The following is a 24,150-nucleotide window of genomic DNA, read 5'->3' as shown; positions in this document are numbered from 1 at the left end:
TACACCCTTTTTGCACAACAGCAAATGAACAACTTTCTGGTTGTTTCTGAGAATTCTATTTTTTGGAGATACAGGTTTACACAGATCAGGGTTACACAGATCAACCACAAACTGTTCCTTTGTATTTGTTTGATTCGGTTATTGCCAACAGCACCAGACTAGTGCAAGAGAGAAGACTGAATGAAGCAGAAACTCCATCAGGGTCACTAGATAAGGAGCTACTTGAGCGGAATTACGTGGAATTCTCCACAGGGCAAAGCTGGTTAAAAATTAAACATTTTATCGACTCCATTTCCTCTGTTTGCTATGTAATAGTATGCCCTTGCTCCTCTATGAATACTAGGCTTAATCACCCAAAATAAGGGTGATGAGTATGATTATTTATGACATTTATGGAAAACAAAGCAAAGGAAATTACCCATTAATGCAGCTATCATCACCTCTTCATTTATTTCCCTAGTTTTAATGTATTTTTCATTGCGCAAATTGCAATCTGTCTGAATATGTATCTGAGATGAGTCATGAACTTCATAAATTGCTATCACTGGCAAAGCAAGAGAAATATAAAAATATAACCATCGTCTTCAACAAATTTCCGTCCAAGGATACATGTAGCTTTTTATCACTAGGTAAAGTTAGTATTTTTAAATTGATACAGTGAATGTGTCGTTTCCTTGAGGACCATTGCCCATTTTGTTCCTCAAATGCATTGCATACAGGTCTGCACTACACAAATGAACGGGATACTAAGAGCTGGTTATGGAAGCACGGAGGGATGCACTGTCTGGTACATGCAGTACAAGCACTGCATAATTACACAGCATATTTATTCATCATTATGAATTCTGCTGGCAGATGCAAATAAGCCACAGACAATTTGCTGGCATTTTATTAGGGCCTGTAAGAATAACTAGCCTCATAGTCAACACTGTCTAGACAAACCATCTATAAGTACTACTGATTTTCCTTCTCTCTGTGTCAAATGACAGCTGTCTATCATGATCTGTAGACAGTAAGATTCTGTAACCAATATTGAAAATATAAATATATAAGTATAAATATAATATATAGTATATATAAGTATAATCAAAACTTCATTTGAAAAATGACTGTTTTGCTTCCTCGGAACAAACCAGTGCCAAGGTATTGAGTTTGCCTTGCCACAGTATGGGAATCGCATAACTCCAGCATAGCAGAAATAGTTTGAAAAATAGTTCCAAGTTGACAAAAAAAGTCTTCCTCTGCTGCACCATCAAGCAACTTCGCACGAAAGCCTTTAATACTGAAGTTGCCAAGACACAAAAGTGCTCTTAAGGCCCTAAAAAATCAAATACAGGCAGAGTGAAGCCTTCTCATCACAAGTGCTGAATTAATGCACAACTCAAACGACACAGCTCTTCTGGGAGCCCTAGGGCACAAGAGACTTGGAGATGGTCCACTCAGACCACACCAAAGCAAATAAATATGTCTTACAGCAGGCTGCTATTTTGAGATCTTTTGATGTGGTTTTTTAAAACTTTTTTTCACCATCACTCATAGCTGATCATCATAGACGGAAGGAATATACCTTTACTGAATAACAGTGCAAGTAAAAATATGACTGTTGTCTTTGGTGATCTCCCCTACATTATCAAGGTTATAACAAATGAATTTGTCTTCATTAAAGCTAAACGTATGAGAAGTGGAGTTGATACAAAGATGTGCCTCGTTGCTATGTTTAGTGACACAGGTTAAGGCTGTCACCCAAAGTACTCAGGAGGAATGGCTTTATGCTTATTTGACAAACTGGGACACGGTGAACATGGCAGAAAATATTTGCTTCTCCAATCAGTTTCCTAGAAAGAAGAGAGCTAAGCAGGAGTGGCATTAAATTGGAGAGCATATATCTCCAGATGGGTAATGGACTTTCCAGGGGTTCTCTACTAGTGTCCTGAAGCTTTAGTCCTGAATGGTGCACTTCAGCTGCATTACTGAAAAACCCAAAAATGCACTTTAGCATTTAGAGTATTGATCAGAAACATGCTGGCTTCCCTGCCAACAGTCTACTGTGGTGATGTGTGCACACACGAGTAGCCTGCTGTATGCACATTCACAAAGAGAGCTCTCTGCAGCTTTTCACATGTGAACACCTTGTGATGTGGCAACAGCAAATGAGAGTCATAAGAGACTCTGTGTCAGTTAGCAGGGGATATGGATTTGAAGCATGGAAGAAACATTCAGAAAAATACAGCGATACTTAACTTCTCACCAAACACACGGAATATGTCTCGTTCCAGCTTATCTCTAACATCTAAAGCTTATTTTCTGTAGGTATAAATGCCTTTCTGCATTACTTTGTCTAATGTTCTTGGTTTTCTACACATTTTGTCTTGAAATAAAATTACTAAAATTACTTAAACTCTAACAATGAACTCATATGACTCATCATCTGTACAGACTGAAAAACCACACCCAAAGCCCTGCGTTTTGAGAAAATCCAAGTCTTATTCCAAGCAGATTTTATATTGAGTGGAAGCTACCAATGGCCAGCTTCCTTAACCTTCTAGAACCTTGTGATTGCGATGGATTGAGAAGGCTATTCCCATTCTCGTGTACGCATACAAAATCTAATTTCCCTGACCTGTACTGTTTTTGAAAGCTGTCAACTGAACCCTCTCCAGAGGATATGAGACAGGATGAATCAAGTTCCCGGCTGAATTTTGTGCAAGGTGAAATGCAGAAACCGGGCATAAACAAAGTTCACGAATACTAGTTCAATTAATGAGGACATGTCTGCTGTTCCCAGACTTGCACGCCCTAATGAGTAGACCTACATTTGAAAATGGCTTAATGAATATCCGGCCCTCCTTCACGCCCTGTCTCAGAGATTACTAACATCTGGGTCTAAGCCACTATTAGGAGGGATTATCACATCTTTACATATTTCTTCGGCTCTCAAACATAGCTCTGCTTGGAGTTAATATTCATGGTATGTATTCCCCCCCCAACCCTGCCAGCCAGAGTAATGCTGATAAGAACTGCCAGACACACAGTTGTGGCTTTGGACTATGTCAGCCTAAACAAACTTCAGAACACGGTCATATGAGGTTGATTTCTGGTCTCTGTGGCCTAATACCTGACCCACATATCAGGGCCTCAGGGAGGGAGATTGAGGGATGGAGAGAAATATGAATTAAATGTATATGCATTCTGCTGCCAGGAAGGGTGAAATAAAAAAATTCATCCCATGACCTGAGGTCAGCTGCGCAGCATCCCCCATAATTGGGTTCTCATGGTGGAGTTTGCTAAATAACTTAGCAACTGTGCAAGAGAGACAGCAGCTTGTACAGTAATGAGCTCTGTGTGAGAGCTATTGGCTGTAACTGACAGTTGCTTTATTTAGCTAGGGTATCTGCACTCACATGGACATACTTTATTTTTCCCTTAAAGAAAAGATCATTCATAGGAGAGGGTATACTACAATAAAATACAATCTTAAATTAGAGATAGTTCTTTAAATAAAAATAAAAAAATTCAGATTTAGTGTATGATTTTCTTATGCAATCAAGGATTTTACAGACATTTCTGTTGACCTGCTGGCTTACATCAGCTTGTACAAAAGCAAGAAAATACACCTCAGATAACTCCAAAGCAGCATGTACATTAACATTCTATTTCCAGTGGCTCTACATACTAACATATTAACTTTATAGCATTTATTCACAATTATAAACATTAATATTTGTTCTTATAGCATGCCGATACTTCTTGCTGGTGTATCTGTAGCCGACTGCAAGCTGCGTCTGGGTTACTTGAAGTGCAGCTAAGCTAAGCTCTCGTTTTATTCCTTTACCATTGGGCAAATTCAGGAAACTCCAAAATGAATGAAATATAACAAAACTTACATTTATTTATGAATCAAAGAACGACCATACATTTAAATTTAACAGACAATAAATAATGTACACGTTTACCATTGCAATGCTCTGTGAATGATTTCCATGTATCATGAACACTTTGTGCGTTTGTGTGCGTGTGTGTGTGTGTGCGTGTCTTTGTTTGTTTGTTTATACAAAATTCAATATAATTCAGGTAATTCCGGTGATGAGATTAAGAGTAAAGCTGACTCCAGTCAAGGGGCAGACAGAAGTCTAGTGTCTGCAGCTACCCTGCTGAGGTGAGCCTGTGAGTCACATGCTGGGGGGGGGAGGTGAGTGAGCATAGTGTAGCCCAATCCACCTCATCAATCTGACTCACACCCGCAAAGCAAGCTATGCTTCGAGGTATTGAAATGACATCAGACATCAAATTTAATTTCTAATTTTCAAGCAGACTTTTCGGCAAGGCCAAACCTTTTGGGACATTCTTTTGTCTATTAAGAGAAGATTAGTGGCATTTTCAGCTTGGCAGAGCCATGATTTACACTAACAATTTTTTTATACCAAGAAAGTATAAAATCAGTTACCAAGAAAGTATACGTTGGAAAGATCATCACTGACGGACCATAACCTGTTCTATTAACAGGGAAGAACCAACAAGAAGCAGAGGGTTGAGTCAGCAAAAATGAAAAAAAAACATCACAATTACAGTGGAATGCAAGCTCAGGGTAGCAGAAAAATAAAGTTCCTTCAAAACAGCTAAAGACAGTGAAAAAGAAGGCAGAAGATAGTCCAAAAAATGTTGATCTTCTGATAATTTCTGAATATATCTCACTCAAAATAATTTTAAAAGCTCTTGACAGATTAATGACAATAGGTATCCAGCTGCACTGTGTGCATAAGCCATATACTGCAAATGTTATTTATAAATAGTATGGAGACCTGGATCGATAAAAAATTATTTTTCAGACAAGACACTATACTGCCCTCAGCAGGGCAGATGTGCTTGATCAGAAAAGATGAGACAAATTTAAAACATGCTCAGCTAATTTTTACCTGCTTCCAAGGTAAGTACATTTGAGTAGGAACTGTCATCCATACAATGGTTGCTGGGAAGAAAAATAACAGAAATGCCTTGGAGAGGGACAAAACAGTGTAACAGAATCATAATATGTCTGTCAAACTGTCACTGTACCTGCAAGGACATGCACATCCACTCCTGCTTACACATGAATCACAAGCTGATTCTTTTCATGAGCTAGTAGTAATGTGACAGTGAACATTGTGTGTGTGCTGTACCAAGGTCTGAAAATCCAATATAGCATTTACCTTTTGTTAATGCATATGCCAGACAATAGTAACAGCTGCTATATCCCTCAGTCAGAATTACGTTCTGAAATAACAGCTTGAGTGCCATCAAAATGGTTGTCACAGTAGTGTAGCGGCCCATGTAGTTCCAGGTTCTTTATATGTACTGACTGATGAATAAAGGCACCAGCCAAATGATATTAATGTTTTTTTTTTTTAATAATTCAAAGTAAAGATGGTAGGTAGCATTTTGACTTACAATGAACTCCTCCAACCTCATCAGATTATTTCTTCACCCTGTATCCAGTATCGGGTGAAATATAAATCACTATCCTAACATTCTTTATCTTGACATTTTCCTATCCAATACACCACAAGGTAAAAAAAGTAGGAAAAAACAAGTAAAAATGCAATAAGATTTGGACAATACAATTATGTTAACGTTTCAAATATATTAACAAAGACCAGAAAAATGCTTTTTAAATAATTTGTTTTCCTAGTTTTCTTTTATGGGTGGAAATGAATTGCACTGATCACAAAGAGCCAGGTTGGTACAGCAAATTTTTTTAACTTTCCATGTTCAGCTGTTCTTAGTTGCCTCTGGTTTTCATCACTTGTACCAATGAATGGTTAAATTCATCACACTGCATTATCCTTCTTGGAAAATTCAACAAGATATCCGGAGCTATCTCAGCACTACTCAGAAAACAGGGCTTTATATCTAAAATATTTATTCAGCTGCTGTCAGAACACATCTGTGTAGCCTGAGTAAACCTCACTAACTATTTGTTAAGGAAAGGGTTTTGGACTGTATTGCCCCTAACACTGATTTCAGCCAGTTCTGCTCAATCAGCAGAATTTAACAATGCATTTAATTATAAGTGTGGCCAAGTTGATTAAATAAACACCTTTCTCCTTTGAATGTTGAAAGAAGAAGTGTCCACATTCAAACAACATCCCAAAAAAACATTACTAGCTGTAATTTTTTAGTGAAATGATAGTTCTGATCCAGTATGCACACATACAAAGGGAAAACATTTCCTGAAATCTGAGGTAAAAGTGGATTGTTAGTTGGATGGAATGTTGCTCTGCCTGGCAACAAGAACACAATTGTGAGACCAAGCAAGCAGGCCATCTGAACGCATCGATTTGTTAGGAATATGTTAGCCAATTTTAACAGACTGACAAAATGTACTTCTGTAAATGCAAGCCCTAAAATAATCCCTCTCAACTATTGGCAATACAATGAGTGTGGTAACAAATCCGGGTGTGTTGACAGTTCTTTTGGCTGTTAACATGGTCTCGCACAATAAAACAATGGGAAGTGTGCGCTGGGGGGGCATGGCTGCGTCATTATACTGCCACTGAAATGCCGATTACAAATACAACAGTGAACAATGTGTAGCCTACCTCACGTGTCTGTAGTGGACATTTCGATCCATTAATCTAATTACCATAATTTCAGGTATGTCCGGTGTAATCATGACACCCGGCTGCTTGTAGACTTGAATGTTCCAAAACGATCTTAAACCTCCTTTCGCTTCTCAGCGTTTCATTCCCTCCCCCAAGTCAACATAAGTTTGAGTTGCAGCCCGCGGGAAAAAAAAAGACGTCTTGCGAAAACTTTGAACACTTCACAATTACAAATAGCAAATATTATTTTAAATGACACTTTCGCATTTCATAAATGTAAATAGTGACTTCATATAGGCCTATTATCAATAAACCCGTTGTAAACATGCCTGTTTGACACATTTGCTCCGCCCCAGCAGGCAGTGGGTGACGTCACCGGCGGTGAGGCGCGCGCTTCCCGTAGCTGTGCTCATAGAGAGCGCGAGCATGGGCAGCACGGTCAGAGTCGCGGATCACCGTGATAAGAGCACACAAGAGAAACATCCGGACAGCTGTCAAGAAGCCACGTCGCGTCAGCATCATTGACCTCGCAGTATCAATACCAGACAACTCTGAGTTCACTATAAATATGTCTACTGCCGTCTACAGTCAAATAAATCAGGTAAGGAATTGCTGTTCTTTCTTAGCTATCGACACAATAGAATGACTAGCGTGAGACAGCGAGGTAACGGTATGCTTTCTGCAGATAGGAGAACACATTACCATTGTATGATAGCCAGTGAGCTATCACTAGCTATTTAGATTCAAATTTAATAATATACAGCGCGTATTTTCTGTAATATTGGAATCAGTCATCGGCCTATTTGAAGTGGTGAAGCTGTGTTGTTTCAATTACTTGAAGCTTATTTAGCTATATAGCTAGGTAGCAAGTTCGCGTAACGTTAGGTAGTTTATTTGCTTGACGTTTTTTTATTTAACTAGTTAGCTAGCACTGGGATTTAGCTGGTCGCTGGAGACGCATTACGGTCGTGATGCTCATTATGAATTCCACGATTGTCTACATAGTTAGTATTACAGAATTAAAACAAAATAGGTGTGTAGAATCATCATTGATTCGCTAAATCCAAGGTTTCAACTTACTAGATCTCATTAACGCTATTCTAACCTTAAAACTAGATACCCTATAGTGCCTTGATGTTATTTCCTTCGCTGGTTATCCGCTATTAAACGAAGTTTTGCCAGATCAGTCGTGTGTAGCAATCCTTTGAGCGTACGCTCGCTTTCTAGTACCAGCAACTTTTCCCGCCCTGGTAAGGTAACCATCTTCGTGTGCAACTGGCTAGCTAACTGGCAAAGTGGTACCTAGTTGACAGCTAGTTGACAGCTTATGTCATTGGTTATCATTGGTTGAACTTGCTCCAGCTGTAGGCGTTGTCCGCAAACGTTGGAAGGTATGGAGATCTCTAACTATAGACTACAGCGCGCAACGTTGTTTCACTGCCGCGTGTATGTTCATGTCGGCCCTTTTGCCGTGCACAATAGACTTAGCTTGCTTATAAAACAAATAGCTAGTTGTTTTTATTAAAACGTTTGTTAGACAGCTAGATAACGTTACGTTAAAATGTATTATATTTTCTCTGCAATGTTTTATGAAGGAAATATTTACTCAAATCCTCGCACGACTGACCTAGTTTCCTGTATCTGTTGGTCGTGGGGGGACGGTCGTGGGTTGTAATTTTGGCGTAGATCGGATGCGCCCGGGCATCATTCTTTCTGTGTGGGCTGGTTTGAGAAACTGGGAGAGGATGGGAGCTAGTTTGCCAGCTAGATCGCTAAAGCCATTTATCTGAGATAAAAACCCAGTAACTATTGCAGTCACTGGAAGTATGAGTAAGTTAACGTAAGTGGTTTGCGTTTTTACTGTGTGACCACCATTGCTCAATCTCGTTCAATTGTCTTCCTTCACTTCAAAATTTCCTGATTTATTGAATAACGATACTGACTAATAACATTTGAACAAGTAGGAGCTTGGTATGTATTTGCTGTTGGCTGGTCAGTTCGCTACGTCTTGATTTTCAGGTAGATACTATTCCCTGAAAAATTAAGCAAGGTTAGTGTTCCGTTCGCTTGTTTTTCCACATAAAGCTAGACATATCCAGGAGTGATGCTGTCTTCAGGAAATTATTGTGACAGGTTAACAGGACCATAGAAATGTCACTGTACATCACAATTCCGACGCATTGATGGCATATTGACCCTCTGCCTGGGATTTGGAAATGCGATGCATCATTTGCTCTGGTTGCCAGCGAGCACCTGCAGCGCTGCTAGGTGTAAACGTTAGACGTATACGAGAGAGATGGCCGTAGGAATTATCGCGTTTTGCAAACTGCGAATTTTTAATATTTGGGATGGTTTTAACTCGGTTGTCATTCTCAAATAACCGCATTGTCATTACGATTAGCACGTGGCTGTAAATCAGGTAGATGCGTATGGGGTTGCTATAATAGCTGTTGAAACCGACACGACCCGTTTCCGAACGTGTTTTCGACAATGAAATTAGAAAATAAATGGTTGTCTTACGAGAAATGCAGTAAGCTTTGACCTCTTATTTTTTGCCAGCGGTCATGACAGCGGGTTTTATTCGTGTGCCCCTGCTCACCTGTGACCTCTACCCTCTCAATGTTCAGTATTCACAGATTGTTCGTGCAGAACAACCTACCCTTCTTTATATGGAATTTGTTTGACCATGGGTCTTTCAGTCATTTCACAGAAGTTTTTAATTGATACTTCTTATTTTTGCGGAAGAGGACTAAGTGTTGCTGTGATTGGGCTTTTTTTAAGGTTCATGGACCAATAGCATACTTCTGCTTATATCGTTGCAATCTTCATTTTAGAATTTTAATTGCAGTCTTAGTTGGAACAAGGCATTGCCTTTCCAGTTGTTGGTTTTTCGAAACACAAGTCCTCTTTCATTATGCCAGCCGCACTGTAAACGTTGCTCATAGATTGTGCTGATTAGTATTTAAGTGGAAAATGCGATTGCCTCGGGGAGGGGGGGTGTCATTTAGTGAAGCGGGTCCATGCTGAACATTTTTTGCTGTGTCCCACCAAGTTGGAACGGAACATCCCCTGAGCACATTGTTGGCTTGTGATTGATGTGGAAGTTCTGTATTTTTCCAGTGCTGGAGAAGACAAGTAGGCTCTAATGAAAACAAAGATGGGCTTGTTTTCCTTGGCTGTACCATACCTGTAGTAGAGGACTGATTGTTGAATTTCCTCAGCAGGCAGCTGCCTCTGTTGCTAATGGAGAAACTTGGCAAGCCAGCCGAAGCCGATTTACGTCCCTCACTCGGTCTCTGGCCGTAAATATGACAGCATATTATTATTAGGCGAGAGTTTATTTCTGTGTCCATTCAGGCCCCTAGTTCATTCAGGCCGAAATGTATACGTTACCGTAGGGACTGTTCAGACTGTAAATCATAATTAATAATTGATGTTTTGTTAATGGAGAACAAAAAATGTTTACCTCATATAAGGTCCCAAGTGCCAAGCACAGATGTACACACTTTCGTTTTATTCCCCATTGAGTAATTTCCTTTACTAATTACCATTGGTTTCTGTGGCTTTAATCACATTGGTTTACCTTGAATCCCCATCTAAAGGACCTGGCTATATCATTTTGGTCAATAAAATAATAAAAACTATATATGTGTTTTTCCTTGACTGCCTTTGCCTTTACCAGTTTATGAGCAATACAGTATTGTGTATGTGATTCTCCTGCTGTTATTTCCTTTTTTAAAATTTCATTTTTTAAACATACTTCTTTTATATGTTCTATTGTTTCCATGAATGAAAGGCGTTTAGAAGTGGCTTTTACTGGCCTCGATGGACAGAACCCATGGAAGACATGGCTTCTCAGACAGCTGAAACGAAACATGTTAATTACAGTGTTGTTGTTTTTCCGCATTAAGGCCCCTGCCTGACCTTTAACTTGAAATCGACTCGAGCGGCAGGAATCAGCCGGATCTTTCTCTTTCACTTCTGTAAGCCAAAAAAAGAAGGTGGTCGACAGAAACTTCTCGCATAGTTTCTCTCTGTCTGGTACAGGAGGAGGAGTCGCGCGGTCTTCGTTCCGCACGCAAAAGCTGTTATGAAATGATGGAGACATCTGGCTCTTGGAGAGCTGCGGAGGTGGCGCTTCACTTTGGGAGCGGGGCGGAGCCTGCCAGACATTGCGCAAGCAGTGGAAACGGTCTGAACGCACGCGTGTGCGGCGACACGCATCCTGTGCTCTGAGTGTAACTGGGGGAGGCACACCCAGCTCCGGAACTTTCCAGATCTAACTTGCGCGCCACTTTTTTTTTTTTTTTTTCCTCACTGCTCATTTTAACGGCCTTTTTTGAATCGTACTGCCATGCAGCAGACATTGCCTCCATGCCTACTTTTGCTTCAGGTTGTCCATAACCTATCCAAAGGATGATGTAGCTTAAAAAGAGATACAGGGATTGGCGAGTTAATAAAAAGCATTTCATTTGTTGGATTTCTGTCATAGATGAAATCTCCCATGTAGCCAGAGTTGTTGGTTTTTGCCCCAGTTAATCTGTTCTGCTAGGTGCTGCCTCCTGCTGGCATGACTGACTTACTGAGCCACGCCCCTCAGGAATAAAAAGGGACAAATTCACACGCGCTCATTTAACCGTTCAGATGACATCCAGAAACCGCATTTGCAAAAATTCTAACATTGTAGTGAACATGGCAATTTGCTTAATCATTCAGTTTGGATTGGTCTGTGTTCATCAGCTTGTATCTGATTGATTCATGAATTCTTTTCCATAAAGACATTAATGCTAGAGGGCCTTTATAAAGAAGCCCTACTCGTATGTGTGAGTGCCTTTCATGTGTGGCCTTTTTATTACATTTTATTTTCATTCTTACTCAGGACACTATAATTTCAGCACGCAGATGGATTTGTGTATGCTGGAAGGCCAAATTCTCTTGTAACAACACGATTGGCTCATCAGTGGTGCGATTAGTGATGACACCAGTCTGAAGTATCACTTCACCGCAGTGTTTCAAGTTAACTTGTCCTGTGTTAAATTGACAGAACTTTGTTTCCCCTACAGCAGTTTGCCACAGGTCTTTCCCTGTGACAGGGCCTGTGTGTCTGTAGTCACTTTAAAGGAACACCATATTATTTCATGCCTTTCTTTTGAGTGTCAGGACGTATACATGGAACCTAATTTGCATTAGCGCATTTGACTGTAGGCCGGGTGTGTCTCGAATCTCAAATGTTTTGAACCATCCAGGGCTTACTTAGGCAGATGAGCTTAGCCTTGAGGGTGCTATTCTAGTGTAGTCATTTCTGTTTTCTTTTATTGCATGCTATATTGATACTGTTGAGGTTTTCGGAAGGGAAGAATCTTCGAAAGCTGCTGTGTTTTGTCTCAAAACGGTCCTTGGGAAATCGTCAGGGCTGGTAGGTGGATCACGCGAAAACGCTCCCAAATGTTGTTTCATATTCAAAGACTTTTCGTTCGCCCTGCCGTACGAGCATTTCCAACCTGGCTTTGGAAGGGGCCGATCGGCTGCTGCGGTAGGCCCGCGCGGCGGCGGGTTTTGGGGCAGCCACCACTGGCTTCTCCGCTAGCAGGAGAGACATGGTAACCTCCGTCAGGGCACCCCCCCCCCATCAGGGCGCGTATAAAAGAGGCTGAGTGGTGGGTGTCGGTTTACACTGGAACGGGGTCATGGAAGTTTGCCATAGGACCAGCAGTCAGCAGGGAGGGAGGGGTGTGGTTGATCTGCATCAGGCTGTCCTGACTGGGCGCTGGCATCACCAGGCGAATGGGGAGGTGAGAAGGGTGGGCCAGGGGCAGTCCTTTTTTCGCCACTGAAACCAAAGGGTGAGAAGAACAGCGGCGAGACCGGTAAGGAGAAAGATGAGCCTGGTGAAGGGAAGGGGAAGTTTGTCGTTTCCCATGAGCGCGCTCCCATGGGCACGCATGCAGGCCAAACCTGTTTGAAGGCTGGTTTATTGTGGGAAGGGCAAACCTTTCCTCGTCGCGACTAACTGACTGCTCTTGGTGTTTTGCAGGTTATAATGTGCGATCGTCACAGAAAAAACTCCGCTCTATAGCCCACGTGATCCTGAGGACTCCATTACAGTGGCTTTAAGCCTGATAGTTTGAGCTGGTGCAGCCGCTGCCTGGTCTCACACTCCTTGTCTACTGGCATTGCTTCTGCCTTCCCCTGTGCAACGGAAGACTTGGACTCCAGATCTACTCTTCCAGGACCCTTCCCATTTCCATCCACTATATCACCAATATCAGTCCCTTAAGTGACATTATTCTCTTATTAGGTAATCCCCTTAATTTTGCATGAGACATATTCCTTGGTGTGCTCAATTGACTGCTTCAATGTGACAAATTATTTAAACTGTCTTTTACATGGACAGGGCCTGAATTATTCATATTGTGGGGAAATAAAAATGTAATGAATGCAAGCTAAGTATCTATGTTGGTCTTTCTGTCACCAAGGCTCTAAACAAATACGGCAAAATGATTCCCAATGGATATTTGATGTTCGAAGATGAAAGCTTCCTTGATTCCACTGTGGCCAAGATGAATGCACTGCGCAAGAGTGGCCAGTTCTGTGACGTTAGACTTCAGGTAAGTCTTTATGTTAAACCCTAGCCCAGGCCATACTGTAGTCTGATTAAGCTTTGTTGAAACCACTGTGCCAAAAAAACACAGGAAATTGTGTGACTGAGTAAATGTACATATATGTAAGCTTTAATAGAATCTGGCATATGTTTCACTCCCAGTGACCAAAGCTGTATTTTTACGATTGCAAGAGGGGGTTGAATATTACTCTCTTACTGCCCCTAGATTCAGTGAAGTAAATAATTAATATGTGTTTCTATGGTTGCTGTGTTCATGCCTGATTGTTTCTCTTTGCATGGCAAATGCAGCCCTGCCTCCTTAGAATGACAGGTGCTTGTATAACCAAACTCAGTGCTGGTCTCTGGGGAGATCCATGCACTTCCGTGGTCAGCTTTGGCCTTAATTTAACAATCGAAGCCACTGACCGTATCGGAAACTATTGCACCAGCAAACAGTTATCTTGTGGTTCCATTGGCAAATCTAAAAATCCTCAAGGACAGAGTGTCTGTAGGGCCCGGCGTGACCGCACCACTGCGGTGGGGAAGGTCGGAGATGCTACAGTGGGGAAGGTTGGGGACGCTGTGGTGTGGAAGGTTGAGGATGCTGTGGTGGGGAAGGTCAGGGATGCTGCGGTGGGGAAGGTCTAGGACGCTGCGGTGGTGAAGTTTGGGGACGCCACGGAGGGGAAGGTCGGGGACGCTGCGGCGGGGAAGGTCGGGGAGGCTGTGGCGGGGAAGGTCGGGGACTCTGCAGTGGGGAAGGTCAGGGATGCTCACTAACTCTCCGGGGTCCCCACAGGTCTGCGGCCATGAGCTGATGGCCCACCGAGCCGTCTTGGCCTGCTGCAGCCCCTACCTTTTTGAGATCTTCAACAGCGACACGGACCCCCACGGGGTCTCCCACATCAAGTTCGAGGACCTGGACCCGGAGGCGGTGGAGATCTTGCTCAACTACGCCTACACGGCCCAGTGAGTGTGGCTCCTCTCTCCCTCGCTCTCTCCCCGCAGCTGGACGCGCTCACCAGGACCCTTCCTGTGTTTGCTTTTGCAGGCTGAAGGCAGATAAAGAACGAGTGAGGGAGGTCTACTCTGCTGCCAAAAGGCTCAAGATGGAAAGGGTTAAGCAGGTATGGTCCTCCTTCCCTTGTCACTCACCTGTTCTCATCGAACACTGAAATCAAATCAAATCTCATTGGCACAAGCTACGTGCCTAGAAGCACATTTCCCCCATCCAGATTGTACCTGTTCTGAGATGTCACTCTTGGGCTTGTTGAACCTGTTCCAAATATTCTCGCAGTGCCGGTGTGCCTGTCGAGCGGGAAAGGGACGTGCAGATGTTACACGTAGGATCCGCCATTCAGGTTATGAAGCCATGTTTAACGGCACAAAAGCAAACGACCCGTCTGTCCGTTTCAGATCTGCGGCGACTACCTCCTGTCGAAGATGGACTGCCAGAGCGCCATCTCCTTCCGCAGCTTCGCCAGCTGCATGGGGGACGGGCGGCTCCTGGGCAAGATCGACGCCTACATCCAGGAGCACCTGCTGGAGATCTCCGACCAGGAGGACTTTCTCAAACTGCCCCGACTCAAGGTGCGAGCGCCGCTCTCGGCCCCTCCCGACCCCGCACAGCTCCGGTCCGGTCCGCGTTCGTCTGCTTGCGAAGGAGCCGAGGCCGGAGCCGCTGTTCTTCCCACGCTCCCGTCTGGCCGAGCTCTGGTTAACGACGGAAACCCGGCTTTCGCTTTCATTAGCCTTCAACGCGCGGCAGAAGGCGAAGCGACATTTTAGCGCGTGCATTATTAATGCACAGGACCGGGCGCGTGCAAATCTGGGTTTGCCTTCTGTGTTGCAGTTAGAAGTAATGCTAGAAGACAACCTGAGCCTGCCCAGCAACGGCAAGCTGTACTCCAAAGTGATGAGCTGGGTGCAGCGCAGCCTGTGGGAGAACGGAGATCATCTGGAGAGGCTGATGGAGGAGGTCAGTACGGAGGCCAGTGCGAGCCCTCTATCTGTCTATCTCTCTCTCTCTCTGTCTTCCTCTCTCCCTCCATCATTCAGAGCGAAATGATCCGTTCACATCTTGGCACTGTTTTTTCCTTTTGGTTTGGGTTTGTTTGTTTTTGTCTTTTCAAAGCCTTGGCATAAAGAGTGTAAATAGGTGCAGTAGGTGCCAGACTCTTTGCACACTGCAGATCTGAGGGGTTTGTACAGGTGAGCAGAAAGAGCCGTTTTCAGTCTGTGCTGCCGTCATCTCGTTTTCACTTTCTGTTCTCTGCTGGGTGAAATGAGCGCAGGCAGTCGTGTCAGGTTTAGGCGTCAGTCTTAAGCTCGTCTTTGCATCTCCTCACCGCTCTTCCTTTGCAGGTTTGCATTGCTGGGCATCGTGGGTAAATTTCTAATGGCTGTCCCTCCCCATTGATTTATCTTTCCTTAGGTTTATTAAGCAAACAGCAGCAGGAATTGCAAGACTGAAGAAAGCAAGACCGAGTCCTCCAGGGTAATGAGTCATAAGGAAGCAGCTTCAGCCCGAGACCAAGGCATCCCTATGCTCCCGTTACAGCACAATGCACCGCAAACTAATCCTGTTTACGTCTCACATCTTCCCACAGCACACTACGTTTATTCACCACGATCTGCTGGTAAACAAAGCGGGCTGAACAATGGTGACAGTGTAGGACATCGTGATGCTATAGGCTCCCGCCCCTCGCCCGAAACATACACGATTGATTTATCCTTTCTCCAAAGCACTGATCTTTTTTTTTTCTTTTTTTTTTTTACTTTTGTACGAAGAAAAAAAAGCTGCAGTTCCGAATGAAAAGGACAGCACAGAATGTTCTGTCCGTCTCTCTTGCGAAACGGTTTGACAGATCTGTCGCCTTTAACGCAGTATGTGCTCATTTATTGGATAGCTGAGATTCTTCTCATTTTAAAGCCGTAAAAGCAGATCTAGCTGCTGTGGCTGCAGCTCCGCTCTCGTCGACCCCGCACTCTGATACGTGTGCCTGTCGGCTAGACGGCGCTTGGCCTACTTGTAACCCGTTACCGTACCGTAGTACTTGTTTACCCACATTTGTCTCAGTCTCATTTCAAGCTGCGTTGATAGTATCTGAACATTCCTTCACAAAATATACGTTTGGATTGTGCAAGAGCATAGCCGGCCTGCTCTTCCATACCCTGAGGATGGATTAGGGACACTGTTTCTCAAGTCTGTGTGAAAATCACTGGTACTTCTTGACCAGTCAGTCGATACTGCGGATAACCAGTTTGGGTTCAGGAGCCGTTTTTTTACATCGATAATGACCAGCTTTACAGCCGAGAGACTGCTCAAGACGTTGGAGAACAGAAGAGCAAAGATGGAAGGAGGAACCGTTTTTGTGTTATTTTTTTATCCCAGCACAATTGTTTGCTGCTTTGTGGTGGTGTTGTGACCAAACCCCCTCCCTTTTTTTTTTTAGCAACGAAGTGCTCTTAGCGCCTGTGCTGAAGCCTTGCTGTGGCCCTACAGCTGAGCACACAAGCGTTTTTCTCTGAAGGCCTGGCCAGCAGTCTGCCCCCCCTCCCCCCCCCCCTGCTCAAGGCTGTGCCGAATTCTGCTTTTCCATGTGCATAAAGACCTCTTCCTCCAGGACGATGACGACAGCGTCGACGGCGGCCCCTCCCCCCTCCCCTCCCCTCCCCCGAGGACCAGGCTCAGTGTTGCTGGGTTCTTTGTTGTCATGGAGACAACCACATGGGTCTTGTGTCACTGTCTTGCAGGTGCAAACGCTGTACTACTCAGCGGACCACAAGCTGCTCGATGGGAGTCTGCTTGAGGGACAGACTGAGGTGTTTGGCACTGACGATGACCACGTCCAGTTTGTGCAGGTACTGAACCGGCACGGGGTGCTGGGTCGAGCTTCCGGAGGCTTCTAACACAGCTCAGTTCTGTTAGAACCTGTAACTGAAGGCAGACCAATCTGGGCACTGCCTAAGTGAAGCAAGGCTTGCTTATTTCTGCTAAGAATACTCAAAATGGCCAGTTTTCTGGACCTCCAGAGCGGCAGCATTAAACGGCCAGTTTTCTGGAACTGCAGAACGGTCGCAAAGCTCATAGCGTTGTGGTTAGAGGCAGAGAGTAGCTGGTTAATGGGGTTGGAGCCCTGCGGTGGCGAGTGGTGGGTGAGGCTGTGTGGTGCCCCGGAGCACGGGTCTGGCTCTGCCGGGGTCTCTGCAGCTGCCCTTTGGTTTTGCAGAAGAAGCCCGCGCGCGAGAACGTCCACAGGCAGACCAGCAGCACCTCCTCCGGCAGCCTCTCTCCCAGCTCTGGCGTGCAGCCCGGCAAGCTGGAGTGGAAGTACATCGCCTCTGAGAAGAGCACCAGTAAGTCAGCCCGAGCGTCCAGGCTGTGGCGGTAGGCCTTTTGGCCTTTTCGTTTTCCTATGAAATTCTACACGAGTGCTGAACCCTGAAAAGAAGGACAGGAAAATATGTAAAGTACATGATGAAGGCACATAATGATGAGAACAGGCCATTCAAACCCATCTAGTCTCACCTTTTACCTGAAATCAGAAATGAGTAGAACATTACATTACATTACAGGCATTTAGCAGACGCTCTTATCCAGATCAACGTACGACAAGTGCATCAGTTCAAGGTGCAGAGGTGCAGAAAAACACACTACAGTGAAGTAAAGAACAGTAAAGAACACTGGGCCATTGGCTAGTCCTGCGAATGTACTAGACCTGAGTAACCCCCACCTGTCTGTCTGCCTGTCCTCCTGTGTGTGTGTGTGTGTGTGTGTGTGTGTGTGTGCACGCTGCAGACAACACCTACCTGTGCCTGGCGGTGCTGAACGGCGTGCTGTGTGTGATCTTCCTGCACGGGCGCAGCAGCCCCCAGAGCTCCCCCACCTCCACCCCCTGCCTGCTGAAGAGCATGAGCTTCGAGGCCGCGCCCGAGGAGCTGGAGGAGAAGCTGCTGTCGCCCATGCACTACGCCCGCTCCGGCCTGGGCACCGCCCAGCTGGACGGCAGGCTGATCGCCGCAGGTAACCCCCGGCGACCGCCAGCGGTTCCCCCCATTGGCTAAGTGTTGTCGCTTAGCGGGAACCGGGGCGTGGGAGATGCTCGTAAGACGCGTAAGTGAGGTTTGGGTCGGCGGGCGTCTGACTGCACTGTGCCTCTCTCCATGCAGGAGGCTACAACAGGGAGGAGTGCCTGAGGACCGTGGAACGCTACGACCCGAAACTGAACCGCTGGACCTTCATCGCCCCGATGCGGACGCCCCGGGCGCGCTTTCAGATGGCCGTGCTGATGGTGCGTCCCACACGCCCCGAACCGGGCCCTTCTGTCCCCTCAGTAAAAGTCCTGACTGCCCTGAGTAACGGCCCCCTGTGTGACTGTGTTTCCTGCCCGCAGGGTCAGCTGTATGTCATGGGGGGCTCCAACGGCCAGTCTGACGAGCTGAGCTGCGGGGAGACCTACGACCCGCGGGCCGACGAGTGGACCCAGGTGCCGGAGCTCCGGACCAACCGCTGCAACGCAGGTAGAGCAAATCAGCGAATGGGGCGGGGGAATGAGCGAATGGGGAGGGGAAAGGAGCAGAATGGGGAGGGGAAATGAGCAGAATGGGGTGGGGAAAGGAGCAGAATGGGGCGGGGAAAGGAGCAGAATGGGGAGGGGAAAGGAGCAGAATGGGGCGGGGAAAGGAGCAGTCCGCCCAGGCACTCCACTAACCCATGCGTCGCTTTGCAGGCGTCTGCTCCCTCAACAACAAGCTGTTTGTGGTGGGAGGGGCCGACCCGTGCGGACAGAAGGGCCTGAAGAACTGCGACGCCTTCGACCCCGTCACCAAAACCTGGACCAACTGCGCCCCCCTCAACATCCGTACGTCTCCCTTCCTCCCGCATCACCAGCCCTCCTCTCGCGCACAACCGAATAATCTGATAGGACGCATCCAACCAGATCCTTTAAGGACTTAATGCGATCATTTCAATCAGACCATGAAACGATTGTGGTTTAATCCATTACAACTAGATGAGTAGTTCCTAATGACTAAGTCATTTATTGCACAATTGCCGAAGGGGAGTGTGGCAATGCAAGGAAATACCGAGCAGTTAGTTAAAAACATTTGGTGTGTGAATTGGGGGTTCTCTTAAGTTGCTTATAGAAGTGGTCGTTATGGACCATAAATCTGCTGGACAGCAACAACTGCTATGGGCAGATGGAAATGCTTGGAATAACTTACTGCAGTTTGTGGCATAGCTAGGTTTGTTTTTGGCCAAGATTGAGCCAGTAAGGTCACTGCGGTCGTCCGCGGACGAGAATAGGATGGTGGATGAAGTGAAATGCATGATGGGAACGTCTCTGCAGGGAGGCACCAGGCGGCGGTGTGCGAGCTGGACGGCTTCATGTACGTGATGGGCGGGGCCGAGTCCTGGAACTGCCTGAACACGGTGGAGCGCTACAACCCCGAGAACAACACCTGGACCCTGGTGGCGCAGATGAACGTGGCCCGGCGAGGGGCGGCGGTGGCCGTGCATGAAGGTGAGCGAGTCCGTCAGGTCTAGCGGGCCACACGAGAGAGAGAGAGGGGGCGTTATGGGGGGCCGCATAAAATCAGTTTGAGTTCCTCTCAAATGCTGTTCTATTTTTTCAAATGTATGGATTTATTTTTTGTGCATTTGTTTATAATTTGATAACTGTCAACGATACAATTCAAATTAATAAAGAAGTAGCTGTAAATACAATTTAACACTGAACGAGAGTGGAGAATGCAGTGGTCAGTACTTTAATGAACCAGATTCCATGATTCCGTGTACAATTTACGCAGAAAAACTGAAAATATAAGGCCTTGGTTATGGGGCTTGCTTGACAACAGTAACTTGCAGTAACCTTCAACTCCTCAGTGTAAAGTGGTTTGCTTGTTTTGGGTAATTCTCCATTTGGTGTGATGGCCTTGCAGGGAGGCTGTTTGAGGTGGGTGGGGAGTGTAATTCTCCATTTGGTGTGATGGCCTTGCAGGGAGGCTGTTTGTGGTGGGTGGGTAGTGTAATTCTCCATTGGGTGTGATGGCCTTGCAGGGAGGCTGTTTGTGGTGGGTGGGTAGTGTAATTCTCCATTTGGTGTGATGGCCTTGCAGGGAGGCTGTTTGTGGTGGGTGGGGAGTGTAATTCTCCATTTGGTGTGATGGCCTTGCAGGGAGGCTGTTTGTGGTGGGTGGGTAGTGTAATTCTCCATTGGGTGTGATGGCCTTGCAGGGAGGCTGTTTGTGGTGGGTGGGTAGTGTAATTCTCCATTGGGTGTGATGGCCTTGCAGGGAGGCTGTTTGTGGTGGGTGGGTAGTGTAATTCTCCATTGGGTGTGATGGCCTTGCAGGGAGGCTGTTTGTGGTGGGTGGGTAGTGTAATTCTCCATTGGGTGTGATGGCCTTGCAGGGAGGCTGTTTGTGGTGGGTGGGTAGTGTAATTCTCCATTGGGTGTGATGGCCTTGCAGGGAGGCTGTTTGTGGTGGGTGGGTAGTGTAATTCTCCATTGGTGTGATGGCCTTGCAGGGAGGCTGTTTGTGGTGGGTGGGTAGTGTAATTCTCCATTGGGTGTGATGGCCTTGCAGGGAGGCTGTTTGTGGTGGGTGGGTAGTGTAATTCTCCATTGGGTGTGATGGCCTTGCAGGGAGGCTGTTTGTGGTGGGCGGGTTCGACGGCTCCCACGCCCTTCGCTGCGTGGAGGTGTACGACCCGGCCAGGAACGAGTGGAAGATGCTGGGCAGCATGACGTCGCCCCGCAGCAACGCGGGTGTGGCCGTGCTGGGGAACGTCATCTGTGCGGTGGGAGGCTTCGACGGCAACAACTTCCTCAACACCATGGAGACCTACGACCCGGACACCAACGAGTGGAGCCCCTGCATTGAAGCCTTTGCTACTTTCTGAACGAGTGGAGCGCCTTTCTCAAACTAACAGGCTTAGTGATGTCATTGTGTTTAGTGAAGTCCTACATGTGAGCTGGGGAGGGGGGTTGGGTGGGGGGGGGCAAGGGGAGGAGGGTGGGAAGGGAGAAGGGGCGGGAACCTTAAGTGGGGTTGCTGAAAGCAACATAAAGCCTTTGCATATTGCATAAAATATTACGTGCTGTATATATTGTTTTTTCTATTTTGTTTGTTCGTACTAAGAATGCCAACATTAGAACACACCTAGTGCAGTCTTTAGAGTTAAGGTTTGTTTTCTCTTAGAAGTTTTCCAAATGGATGTACTCCGTCACAATGTTCCCCACTCTACTTGCTAGCACTATCGCTTGCCAGTTTTTGCAACATAATACTCAGTAAGTATGGGGTCGGTGACTGGGTGTCTTTTTTTTCCCATTATTAATATTTTGTCAAGGTTTTACTCACATGAAAATCTGCAGTTAAAAGCCTTATTCAAAGAAAGGTGGCTGTTTTTTGTCATTTAACGGAAGCTGAATTGCTTTACCAGTACAGTGGTATCTTTTTTGATGGCCTTTTTTATATTTTTATACACTGCTGAGCAATTACCAATAGATGATCTGAAGTGTCAAGACGCACATTACGTTCTTTGAACCATTAAATGAAACGGTGCCAGTAATGTAGTCTCACACATGCACACTTGCACATCCATGCTTCAGAGCTTGTGCTAATAAAATCTTTGTTACTGCAGTTTCACTAATTCACTCATTTGAGATGCTCTTTCGGGGATGCTCAGATGTTTGTGTTTGATTTTGAGGTTTTGTTTTTCCTTCTCGTTCTGGATTTTTTAATTTTTTTTGTAAGCAAATTAAGAGGTGAAATGCTGTATCACATTTGTTACAAGTGGATATTTCTTAACTAATAAACTTTCAACCCACGTGACCTGCAGTAGCATCATTTGTACTCATGGGTTTCATTTATATGCCTAAAGCTACGTACTGAACATCTATCAAGCTAAGGTGCATGTCCTGACTCTATCATTAACCCCTTAAGTGGGCTTATTTGCCTGTCGTTCTTCATTTACAGCAAGATTTTCAATCAATCAGATCTCAATATACTGCTTGAAAGTGTTCTATCTATAGAAAATTTCAGGATGCCAATGTTACAGTTCCTTACTTTGTAACGTGGGGGGGTTCTCACCTTCAATGAGTTTCGGAAATTCACAGAGAACACAAATCAGTGAAGTCGATATCATTATGGCAGGGGTCCATCAAACAATATCCATAGCACGTTTTTGGGGCTAAAAACATAAATAGAATGTAAATTGTTTAGTTGGCAATTGTTTGGAGGAGTTGTCTTTTGTCATTGCATATGCTGATGGTAGCGTTTCCTATGTAGAATGTACCATTTGCTTTATACAGACTCTGGAACAAGGTTATCTGTACTGGCCAAACAGTCTATAGCCAATGGCACTCACCCTGCACAGGCAACTGCTGCATGTTGACAACCTGATTTCTCCACAACCAATGGCAATCTATAGTGATGACAGAAGCATTTTAGCCAATGAAATTACGTTTCTAACAGTGTAGAGGTTGTTAGGCTTGCATAAAAGAACACACATTGTTTCTCCTGCATTAACAGGAGAGGGTAAGGTGGAACGGGTGCTAATTTCAGCCCACTTCTTCCATGAGCATTATAATATACAATATATATTATTTTATATCTCTAGACTCATCATTTGGTTACCGAGTCCTTTTGGAGTCTCCAAATGGCCATTTTGGAAACCTACCTAGACAGCTTAGAAAATTCAGAATACCCATTTTTGGTGGCATCAAATTTGAACCAGGATTTGTCCAGCCATTTTGTTTCTAAGTTGATTAGGCACAGCCACAAGCATCTGTATCTACTCAAATAAATAAAGTCTTTTAGGTGAGAACAACTTATAAATGCACTGTGTTCGAGCTTCCGTTACTTGTTGCAATATTTACAGTAATTCTGACACGTGGACAACACACCTTTCAGAGCAAACCAGGATTATGCCTGTTGTCAATAGGGTTCAAGAATCGTAACCATTTTATTTTAAGTATGTCATATTCAGGCCAGTGTTAAAAAGAGAGTGCTAGAGAAGGGATTAATACTGCAATTTGGTGATGTCAAATTATAGCTTCTGATGACTAAAAAAGGGGGAAAAGAACTCCAACTCAAGAAAACTCAGGTTTTTCTTGCGATTCTAAACCAAAATTGTGTCTAAACTGGTGCTGAAATGGTTAGTTTCCCCATATCCAACAAAACACTTTTTTCAACCTGCTGACTTTGTCTAGAGCACATTCTGGTAGGTACCAGTAATTAATTTCCCATTTCCCAACAGGGATACAGTTGGCAAGTTACAGAATCCTCACCATTTCCAGCGGGACTTTGTTAAGAGAGGCTTTTTGCTTGTGCCCAAGTCTAATTTTGGAAGGATTACAATAATCTGTACAGTGAGCAGAGTTTCATCTTGAAAGCAGGACACGTTTTTCTGAGTCATGTGACCATGGACCAAGGAAGGCACGAGCGGGCTCTGCTTCTCACCTAGAGTGGCTACTAATCTCCCCCATTCACAAATATAAACCCCTAATCTCCTGAATCACATTAGGTCAAGTGGATACTGAAGGGGAAGTAGGCCAAGAAACACATGGGCCCAGAAGGGAAGAGAAGGACTTCCATTTGAGGCTTATCCAGGGTCTCTAGTTCCATACCTGCCTGCTCAGTAACCTACTTTTACAGCCATATCACCAATGCAGGCCTCCACAGATGTCACTGCATTTGGGTGCAATGTTAAAGTGTGCGATAGGGCATCTGTCACACAATAGTATGCACATCTGCCCTGCCTACAAAAAACAAAGGTATTTCTTTTCACCGGTTGAAGGAGTTGGGGTGGCAAGTTTCCAGGAGAAGGTATTGATTCTAGAGGTGGGGAGATCAGGCCACAGTGGATTCTCTTATTCTTCCACCAGCAACATTCAGCTTGTCGAAAAAACACCTTTTGTTTCAGGCTAGCGTATTATATGTTTGGGTGCAGTGCTGCGCATTGTA

General features: G+C 45.0%; 1 protein-coding gene across 2 annotated transcripts; it reads left to right on the top strand.

The window, feature by feature from the left end:
* The first annotated feature begins 6,992 nt into the window (after positions 1-6,992).
* On the top strand, positions 6,993-22,017 carry ivns1abpa (influenza virus NS1A binding protein a). 2 transcript variants are annotated; one of them, XM_064332120.1, is made up of 15 exons: positions 6,993-7,179; positions 12,613-12,876; positions 13,055-13,186; positions 13,979-14,148; positions 14,231-14,306; positions 14,596-14,769; positions 15,032-15,157; positions 16,936-17,043; positions 17,412-17,538; positions 17,981-18,205; positions 18,352-18,473; positions 18,576-18,702; positions 18,912-19,043; positions 19,530-19,703; positions 20,181-20,221. In XM_064332120.1, the coding sequence occupies exons 3-15, from the start codon at positions 13,076-13,078 to the stop codon at positions 20,204-20,206; spliced, it is 1,698 nt and encodes a 565-aa protein (XP_064188190.1). In that variant the 5' UTR covers positions 6,993-7,179; positions 12,613-12,876; positions 13,055-13,075; the 3' UTR covers positions 20,207-20,221. The 2 variants fall into 2 exon arrangements, with proteins under 2 accessions (XP_064188190.1, XP_064188189.1); XM_064332119.1 differs by lacking the exon at positions 20,181-20,221 and adding an exon at positions 20,829-22,017 and having other exon boundaries at positions 6,994-7,179.
* Positions 22,018-24,150: the final 2,133 nt, after the last annotated feature.

This window comes from Anguilla rostrata, chromosome 4, assembly GCF_018555375.3.
Source record: "Anguilla rostrata isolate EN2019 chromosome 4, ASM1855537v3, whole genome shotgun sequence".
Taxonomy (NCBI): domain Eukaryota; kingdom Metazoa; phylum Chordata; class Actinopteri; order Anguilliformes; family Anguillidae; genus Anguilla; species Anguilla rostrata.
Note: the sequence above shows the minus strand (reverse complement) of the source record. Positions and strands in the feature narration are given on the sequence as shown.

Coding starts and splice junctions, on each gene's coding strand:
- ivns1abpa (XM_064332119.1), top strand. CDS start 13,076: ATGATTCCCAATGGATATTTGATGTTCGAAGATGAAAGCTTCCTTGAT. Junction 15,158..16,935: donor TGGAGAGGCTGATGGAGGAG/GTCAGTACGGAG, acceptor ACTGTCTTGCAG/GTGCAAACGCTGTACTACTC. Junction 18,206..18,351: donor CGGCAGGCTGATCGCCGCAG/GTAACCCCCGGC, acceptor CTCTCCATGCAG/GAGGCTACAACAGGGAGGAG.